The 10,246-nt window shown below is 43.3% G+C and overlaps 1 protein-coding gene across 1 annotated transcript in view; it reads right to left on the reverse strand.

The window, feature by feature from the left end:
• Window positions 1-10,246, reverse strand: part of MYO1E (myosin IE) — a 180,022-nt gene that overhangs the window by 42,501 nt on the left and 127,275 nt on the right. Inside the window, exons 12-17 of the mRNA XM_015560197.1 lie at window positions 10,101-10,181; window positions 9,708-9,794; window positions 7,372-7,458; window positions 5,771-5,938; window positions 4,687-4,772; window positions 2,643-2,724 (exon numbers count right to left, since the gene is read on the reverse strand). Of these exons, the coding sequence (XP_015415683.1) occupies window positions 2,643-2,724; window positions 4,687-4,772; window positions 5,771-5,938; window positions 7,372-7,458; window positions 9,708-9,794; window positions 10,101-10,181 (591 nt within the window). The remainder of the gene's footprint in view (window positions 1-2,642; window positions 2,725-4,686; window positions 4,773-5,770; window positions 5,939-7,371; window positions 7,459-9,707; window positions 9,795-10,100; window positions 10,182-10,246) is intronic.

A 10,246-nucleotide genomic window follows, 5' to 3' on the forward strand; every position in this document is an offset into this window, starting at 1 on the left:
TATAGAATACTCTTACTTATAAACAAGATGATGGGAGAGCTCACCAAACACATATTCTGTTAATTAAATCCTATAGATCAGTTTTAAATTTTAAAGAATTAGAATACAACAAAATGCCCAACACTGAAACTACCTTAAATTTAATTTTTCTTCCAAGGAACTCAGGATCCCTTTAAATGCTTACATCTCAGAGATATCATTAAGACAATAGTTAACAGCAGCAAAATATGGTGGATATGGAAGGTATAAGAAATAGAGCCATGGCTGTCTCAGAGGGGATGCCGAAAGCAGGGAGAACCTGGAGGCAGAGCATCAGACAGACATAGGTCCCATAGTCCACCCAGGAGGGTGCCACTGGGGGTGAGAATATGCGCAGTAAGTTCTCCCTAGATAAGCTCACTGACTTCAGGTTGACCACCCCAGACAATACCAAGCAAGCCTTGACATCCTGAACATTGTGAGTGCAGCCAGAAGGCAGCAATTTTGAGCATTCAACTAGACAAGAACATGAAGGAAGAGGAGTCAAGTCTTCCAAGAAGGAAAAAAAAGGGCCCTTAACCCCACCCTCCTTTTTGTAGGAAATAAGCTCCACTGAGAATCCAGATCGCTTGAAAGTGAGTGACTGCAACCTTGATGATCCGGGCCCCTTGGATCTGAATGTGATAGTCTTGTGACTGGATTTTCCAGCCCAGAGCTAATCCTTACTCTTGAAGTGAAGGCATGAGTCAGAGGCTTCACGAGACATTAATATCTGGGGCCTCTGGGGAATTGCATCCGCTCTCTGCCCTCAATGCTCTGCTCCAGGGAACTCAATCCAGAGATTTCAATTTCTCCAGTTCTTTGAATAGGATTGCCCCTAATCCCAGAGGACTGTACCCTTGACTGGAATCTTCCCATGGGCAATGGGTTCCTTTGTTTCAGGCAGTGTGCTAAATACCCTACATGGATTATTGAATTTAATGAACACAGTACCCCATGAGATAAGTACTAAGATCTCCATCTTACAGATAAGGCAACAGAGGCAGTGAGAGTCTAGATAACTTCCTGTGCTCACACAGCAAATAAAAGCCAAAGCTGCGATGTGAGCACAGCGATGGAACCCCGGGGCCCTGCTGTTCATCACTTGGTGATCCTATCACTTATAAAACTGGGGTGGCCTTCACTGGTATGATTTTTTATTTTTATTTTTTTAAAATATATTTTTATTGCTTTCAGAGAGGAAGGGAGAGGGAGAGAGAGATAGAAACATCAATGATGAGAGTCATTGATTGGCTGCCTCCTGCATGCCCCCCCAACTAGGGACCCAGGCATGTGCCCTTGATCGGAATTGAACCTGGGACCCTTTAGTCCACAGGCCGACGCTCTATCCACTGATCCAAACCAGCCAGGGCACTGGTATGATTTTTAAAAAAATGTTTTTAACTGATGTGAGAATAAACAAGTAATCTTTTCTGTCAAAGAAGGGAGTTTAGGCAACTGCCATTTTGAAATGGCAAAGGTCAACGCCTCCCTTTTTCCTTTAAATTAGTCAATCAAGTCAGAATGTGAGCCTAAGCTCTGACCAACCAAGAGTGAGGGACAGATGGTGCACATCAGGAATAAAGCCAGAGAGGACCGCCTGCTCGGTGTTGCCAGGCCCTGGGTGCTGCCCACCCTCCTGCAGGAGGAAAGATATTTGCCTTGCTGCCTGGCTCCCGAGTATGTTTTGTGTCCTACTAGGACCCCTTGTTTTGGGGCTCGCCTTATTTCTAACAACTGATATGATTTTTAAAAAACAGTTTAGTGAATATTTCTCAAAGAATCACATGATTAAGTGATTAAGTTTGACACAACCTTTAAATTTGCCACAGATTGGCTCAGAGAACAAGGGGCTCCCAAGAAACACGGTAACAATTCCCTCTGGCCCTGCCCGAGTGGCTCAGTTGGTTGGGTGATGACCTGTGCACCCAAAGGTTATGGGTTTAATTCCTGGTTAGGGTACATGCCCGGGGTTATGGGTTCTATCCTCTACGGGGGTGTGCAGGAGGCAGCTGATTGATGTTTTACTCTCACACAGATGTTTCTCCCTCTCTCCCTCTCCCTTCCTCTTTCACTAAAAATCAATTAAACACACACACACACAAAGAATTCCTTCTGGCTTGGAGATACCACAGGGCCAGATGTGCCTATAATTCTCAGAAAGAAGGGGCCCTCAAGTTCCAGGGAGGTGGACAAATTGCCCCTAGTAGACCCAGCAGAATTTCAAGTACAAAAAGTTCCATAATTGGTTAAGTTTTGGGGTCTGGTCTGGAAAATGGTCATCAAACTTCATAATGTGGCTCTGAATCATAAAATTTCTCTGATAGTTTAATGTGAATTCTTTCAGGTTCAGTTTAAGGCTGTTTCCTCTTAGAAAGTAGCTGATTATCATCTGCTGACTGTTAAGCTCTGAGGTACTTAATATCCATTGGGGGTTTCAGTGCAGCCAAGTCAAACTCAGCTCACATCCTGCAACCTCTGCCCGGGCAGCGACACTACTTCTGGGCATCTGTAACTAGCCCATTAATCGCACTGACCTCATCCTGGCTCAGGGGCGCCGTTCACGACCCCTAGAAAACCCTGCCTTTTATAGGAATCTATAAACTTCCCCGAATAGAACAAACCTTTATTTTGCTTCCGGCAGTAGTTGGGCGCCCTTTCTTGTCAGCTTGCAGATTTTCCGGAAATAAGGACTTTATAAAAGGTCTGGAAAAGGAGAAGAGAATGGATTAGCGATCAGAGGAGGCCGAAAGCATGCTTCCGCGGGGAATGGAGAGGAGCATGTGACTTTGGCTACAGAAAGGCCATCTGACTCAAGGCACAGCCATAAAGATGTGACCCGGGGAAATAAGCAACAGACAAAACACCAAAACCAAAAAGAAGAACAAGAAAGACAGAAAAAAATGCTAAGATATAAGCATTTTGGAGTTCAAACCTGAAAGACAAATCATAAAACTCTGTCTTTTGAGTCCCCCTCCTTACTGGCATCGAGGTGCACCTTGACAATAGGACACACACACTGTGGGTTTGCTGAGTGAGGATGAGACAGACGGACCAGGGCACAGGGACTTGTACACACTGTCTGGATGCAATGCAGGTCTGCTTTGCTCTAAAGCAGGGGTTCTCAACCTTGGCACTATCGATACTTGCGATTCAGGGTCGGATAATTTTTTGTTTGGTCTATTTCACAGCATCAGTGGCCTTTGCTCATTCGATGCCAGCATGTCCTAGACACCTTAGTGCCCCTTCTGTCTGGCACATAGCCTGGTACACAGCAGGTGCTCAATAAATATTCACAGGCTCAGTGAATAAAGTGATTCACGTAAATGAGCCATCGGACACTCAAATTCAATTCCTCCTAAATGGCTCTTTGGCATCTTGAATTTTCTAGAAATCCTATAATCTATTTTTAAACTGATCAGACACAATTATAGATTTTTGTAGGAAATGTGTTTAATAAACAATGGACCATGTCTACCGGATAAGTGTTTACATGGAAGCATTGACAGCTCTCAAACTTGGCAGTAATTGTTAATACTTTAGATAAAACAAAACAACCACAACCCTCTAGAAGCTTGTCTGCTACCTGGCTGTTATAAAACCTACCAACAGGGCTCGTGGCTCCCCTGACCTATTAAGAGATTTTATGTGTTTTCAAATGAAAAGAAATTCAGACTCTCCAAAGTGGGGAGGTGTGAGTGCAAGGAAGTGCAGGCATGTGGAGATGAGGGCCGGGGAGGAGTGGGAGGCTGGGGGAAGGGGAAGAGGGTTAAATGGAGCGGAACACAGCTGGCCAGGGCCCGAAAAGGATACTGGGTTTTGCTTTCACTGTAGTGGGGCCTTCCTTAGGAAAATGTCAGGCTTGCTGCTGTGGGTTAGGGAAGGTAACCTTGATACTATGACAGGTTAAGTAACAGAGCCTAACGGGGCAGCTGTTACTTGGAGGCAGCTCTAAAATTGTAAGTTTGGAAGGCTGTGCGATATTGTACATGTGCAGCCCTGATCATGTAAATTATGTCCCAGATCTGTGACCCAGGACTTTGGGACCCTTCACAGAGGAGAGGGGAGAAAAGGACTCAGCAGGGCTGGTATTGAAAGCTCCAACAGCTTGCAAGGGGGAAGTCTCTACTGCTTCTGACTCTATAGCTTCGATAGAGTCTTGGATGAAAATGTGTCTCTGAGGCAGTCCCTCTTGACTTGTCCCTCTCAGAATTCTGGAGCCATTTCCCAAGACCTTCAGGGACTCAGGTTAACTTGGGTCTTTTTAAGCTATTAAAAATATTGAGTGACCACAAAAAATTCTTGGGATGATGTACCAAGGGCAGAGTATCATAGAACCAGACTATTCCATTCTTAGGTGGTCAGTCATGGCCATCCCAACCCAAGCCCAGGATGGCCACCTCTCCCTGATAATAGTGTTGAAACTGATGAAGCTAGGGGTCCTGAAAGGCATGCAGATTGCGCTTGGAATTCGGGGGTGGGAAGTGTTAGGGATACAAGGGTGGGGCTGAGATTGGATAAAGAAAAGTTATTTTGAGAAACCAAATTGTCCAATGATAACCCAGACCCACCAGCTCAAAGAAATGAAATGCTGACCACTCCACAAGTTTCATATTGAAAATTTGATCAAACCCATATCCCATGTGAGGTAAGCGGAGACACACTTACAGCTCACTGCTCTGCATAAGCTCTATCAGATCCATGAAAAGCACATCACGGTTCCTTTCACAAAAGCCATCCATGTCATAGGATACCTGTTCAAGAATGGAAGGAGGTCCAATTTTATCCTTTCAGTATTTGATTGAAGAAAAAAAAATAGCCAAGTAGCCATGGCTATTCTTACCAGAATGTGTCTAGCTCCAGATTTCATCATGAACCCGTCACACTAAAGCTATGCATATCTTACTTGTTAGCTCCTTAGTTGGTGACGGCCTGTGAATGCTGATGAATGGTGTTTGGCTGCCTATAGGGCCCAGGGATCTAGGTCTCACACACCTTCTTCAATGGATTCATAGGGGTGTCTAAGTAATAAACGTAATTCTTTCCCATAAATTTTAGCTAAGACAGAATAAAATAAAAAACTTCTTATGCTCATTAATCCATTGCAATGGGCCCTGTCATCCAAGGCTTTGCAATTTCTCTAACAAATGGTGTCAGAATTGGATCAATTCAGCCAAAAAAACATGCTCAGGGACTCGGGCTAACAAAAGATTAGTTGGGATGAAAGGTGAGACCAGTGGATTTCCATGGGACTGGGAAGTCCCTAAATATCGGGACCTTGACTTACTTATCTTTGTAGCACTAGCGCCCACAGAAAGCTGGTACCCAGGAGGCACCCAATAAGCATGTATTTTATGAGAACAAACACCAAATGTGAGCGTTTGTCCTTATTTCTCTTCCCAGTGGACATGGGCAGGTAAAGGAATGAAGGTTTGTGAGGGCAGCAAGAAGCAAGACAAAAGTCTATTCCTTCAGCAGTTAATATAGGTACCAGGGTGATTCGTGATTAAAAAGGACACAGTAGTGTATTCTGTCTTTTGTATTACCTCCCCACATACTTCCTAGGTCCCATGTTGTTGAATGAATGAATCCATGTTGAATGAATAAAACACAGTGAGGCAGATGAAACTATATGGACACAGTTTTCAGTTGCCTCAGGAGAAAACAGATGACAGACCCACTGGCTTAAAACAGGTAGACATTGGAAAGGATGACCTCCCCTCTCCTGCTGACCCCGGCTTGCTGGCCATACCTTCCCAGCGTAATGGTGAATAATGAAGCCCTGGTTCCAGCTGTTGAAGTGCTCGTGATTCCCGATCTGCATCTGGAGTTTCTGCAGCAGCGTCTGGTCCGCCCCCTCACCCACCGCGTGCATCGTGGCGCACACGTCATCCAGGATGCTCATGATCCCGGGAGGGTTCTGATGGGACCAAGAATCCAAAGCCCCAATTCAATGATTGTTCCCAAATACATGCAATGCTTATCGGGTCTTTCCTTAAGGAAGGAAACAACAGCTCCCTAGATTCCAGATACCATCTTGAAAGTCATTCTTTCCCTTTGAGCAAGAATACCATTAATAACCCCAAATGGGAGTCATCACTTAGATCTAAGATGGAGGAAAAGCCCATTTTTAAAAAAATGGTTTAACTCCCTGAAATTCTATTCAAAGTTACACACAGATCATTATCTGCACAATCGTATTTGTACTAAGTTGATATAAAAAACCCCAAAGAAAAATTAAAACATTTTCCTTTGACTCTAATTCAGTGGTTCTCAACCTTCCTAATGCCGCGACCCTTTAATACAGTTGCTCATGTTGTGGTGACCCCCAACTATAAAATTATATTTGTTGTTACTTAATAACTGTAATTTTGCTACTGTTATTAATTATAATGTAAATATCTGATATGCAGGATGTATTTTCATTGTTCGCGACCCACAGGTTGAGAACCGCTGCTCTAATTCATTTCTTTTTTTTTAAACATATTTTTTATTTTTAAAAATATATTTCTTTATTGATTTCAGAGAGGAAGGGAGAGGGCTAGAGAGTTATAAACATCGATGAGAGAGAAACATTGATGAGCTACCGCCTGCACACCCCCTACTGGGGATGTGCCCGCAACCAAGGTACATGCCCATGACCAGAATCGAACCTGGGACACTTCAGTCCGCAGGCCGACACTCTATCCACTGAACCAAACTGGTTAGGGCTCTAATTCACTTCTTAATGTTTCAGCCTATTACCCTGATAGGCATGGTTTACACAGTTGTGCAGTGTACACATTTTATCCACACAGCACTATTTAATAAACAATTGTCAAGTTTCATATAGTCTTCATAGTTATTTTTTAATGGCTGTATGTGCTCTGATATGCTGTAATTTACTTAAGGACTGAACTGTCTATGGACTTTTTCACTGTTTCCAGTTTTGAGCTATATAAACAACAAAAACAAAAATGGTACTGTAGTGATCTCTGACTACATCCTTTTTGTTTTCTTTTGAATAATTTCAAGGTCTCAAGTCCTAGAAGTTATATGAATGGTCTAGCAGATGGGCCGATTTTGTGTCTTTTTATGCACTAAGCCATCAACACAAATGATAGAATTAATTCAGTAACAACTCCTGTTTGTAAATTGACATTTTACTCATGTTCACATGTTTGTATTTACAAAAATAAAACCCTATTGCTCTATTTGCTAACATACATATATACACAAAATAAATGTAATTTTAAAAATTCTGTGCAAAGCAGAGTTGTCACCTTGCCTATTCTAAAATAATGACACAGAGGAGAAAAATGCACTTAATGCAAATCTGTGAGCAGTGAGGATACACACCAGACCGATACTTACAACTTTGTTCTCTATGAGGTCACACACGATTTTGTTATTAAAGTACTCTATGGGCGTCCATCTTATTCCCTCTTGAACATACTCTTCCTGTGGGACAGAAAGCGAGAACTCACATGATCACCCAGTGAAGACTGGCTGCACTCCACACATATGGATATCAAAGGCACATAAGTCACCATGAAAGAAAAACTTGAATGCCCTTTGACAACAACTTGGAACTTCAATTTTTTTTCTAAGGAGGTTAGAAAAGCAACATTTTATTGCTTGGTAATGTAATTTTTATTGAGTTTGAACCATATGAAATCATTACCACACAAGCATTTCTGACATTCAAAAAATGGCCATTTAATATGGTGAAACCTACAGGTCTGTTTCACAATAATCTCCGAGTTTAACATAGGACAGCAGCATGGATTAGCATCGAGGCACTTAAGGGGCAGGCCCCTCACTCGGGCCAGGGGCTCACCTAACTGGATGGACACCAGCAAACTCCCTGGTTCTTCTCCTTCCTCCCAGGCTTGCTTTGTTAGCATCTCTCCAGATCTTTATAGGAGGCAGACTCTCAGGGCTCGATTTTCCAGCCGTCTTGCTTTCCTCAACCCTCCTTCTCTAGGTGATTCCAATCAATCTCATGGCTTTAAATAGCACCTATAGGCTAGTGACCTCTGTATTAATTTCTCTAGTCTAGACTTCCCCACTGAGTTTCAGACTCATATGTATTTGATTTTGGAATCTGCACTTGGATGTACAACAGGCCTCTCAAATGTAACTTGTTCAGCAGAGTTCTGCCTCTACATTCCCCCTATCTCCAACCAACTGCTCCCCTAACCATATCCTTCAGTAAATGGTCTCACCATTGGCCCTGTTATTCAAGCTACAAAGGCAGGAATCATCCTTAATTCCTCTTTCCTTCTTGGCTTATTGCTAATTATTTTGAGTAATCATGGTGACTCAGTCTCTAACATGTACACTAACTCTGACCACCTCTCACCGTCACCACCCCTACTAATAAACCATGGTCTAAGCTCCCGCCCTGTCTTGCACAGTCTCCTGCATCGTCTCCTAATTGGTTTCTAAACTTCTATTCCTGTTTTCTTTTCCTGTCTCACTCCACTCTGTAAGTCTGTAAAGCTAGACTGGTGACCTTTTCAAAAACACAGAACACAAATCAGACCATGTCCCTTTTCTGCTCAAAATGCTGCAATGATTTCCTACCCTACTTGCTATAAAACCTGAACTTTCTGTCATGCCCTACAAAGTTCCTATATGATCTAAATGCTGCCCACTTTTTCCTGTCTCAGCCCACCCCACGCATTCCCTAGCTGGCCTGAGGTGGTGGAAGGCGAGACCTCCAGGCCAGAGGTTTATGTGAACGCCTCTGCTCACTGGGGCTCCTAAGCATGAACGCTCCATGACTAAACATCCCCAAACAGCCTTTCATATGTCGAGTGGGTTGAACATGTCCCCTAAAATCTCAAAATGTGAGGTTTGGAAATAGGATCTTTGTAGATACAATTAGATTCATTCAAGAGACATCATCTTGGATTTAGGGGTGACCCCTAATCCAACCACCTGTGCCTTTACAGGGGAAAGGAGAGACACTTGGACACACACTGGAAAAGGCCGTGTGAAGACCGAGGCAGAGCCTGAAGCCGTGTTGCCACCAAACAAGGACAGAGCCACCAGAAGTTGGAGAGCCAAGGAAGGATTCCCCCCAGAACCTCTGAAAGGGGTGATGCTCTGGTGACACTTTGATACTGGCCTCTGAGAGGAGAAATCTCTGTTGTTTTAAGCCACCTGGTTTGTGGTACTTTGTTACTGACACTGTAGAATCGAAACACAATGCGGAATCCAGAATACAGGGACCTGCGCTGGCCTTTCAGAACAAACAATAAGCAAGACATGTTTCTTCAAGCCAGAATGAAAACATCAGCTTTTGTTAAAGACACATTAATTTCTAGGGAGAATTGGGAGTAAAGCAACTCTGAGAAAGCCAGGCTTTTCCTTGGTCACACAGGAGATGCCATAGACAAAGGGGTTGGAACGAGGTCTCCATTTTGCACTTGGTCAGTGAGTCAGAGAGCAGTAGAAGCAGCCAGTCCCAAGTCCAACTTCACAGCATCCTTTGCTCAAAGGAAGAAGAAAACGTAGCAGACGGTGTTTCTGTTTCACAGACAGAACGGTCCCAGTGGCATGCGGTTTGTCTGCCTGACACTGTTAAGGATATTTCCTAAGACAAGACTCAAACCTGAAGCTGTTATCCAAAGAGAAGTCTACACCCTTGAAAAGAAAACAAATTAGAAGGAGAACACGATGAAGGAAGAGGGAATGCTTACCTGTTCGGCCTTTAATGTCAGTTCAATAAAAATCTGCTGTAATTTTTCATTAACAAAATTGATACAGAACTGTTCAAAGCCATTTTTCTGAAAAAGAAAAAGTTACTTTCATCAATCATTTCTGCAAAATCATTTCGAAGACATTTCTTGAGTGATCTAGTGAGATGCTTCCATGTGACAAGCCTTAGCAGAAATGCTGGAGGCATCAGGAGAAGGCTGCATAGCTTAGATTTAGGAGAAACTAGTTTGGTGATGGTGCCCAAAGAACTCACAAAGGCAAAAATTGGGCCATAGTAGAGTGTTCTTTTTTTCACTGCCTAGAATTAATCATTTCTTCAAGCCAGAGGAAATGCATCACCCTCCTCAGTCTGCAATGACTTAAACTGGTCCTACCTGGAATATTTCAAAGCCGTAGATGTCCAGGACGCCGATGTTGTATTCTTCATGGTCCTTCTCCATCGCTTTGTTGATAGACTAGGAGAAAGTAAGCAGCATGGCAATTAACTCCTTTTCCTGCACATGCAGGGGGGGGGGGGGGG

Source organism: Myotis davidii, unplaced genomic scaffold (assembly GCF_000327345.1).
Source record: "Myotis davidii unplaced genomic scaffold, ASM32734v1 scaffold1275, whole genome shotgun sequence".
NCBI lineage: Eukaryota > Metazoa > Chordata > Mammalia > Chiroptera > Vespertilionidae > Myotis > Myotis davidii.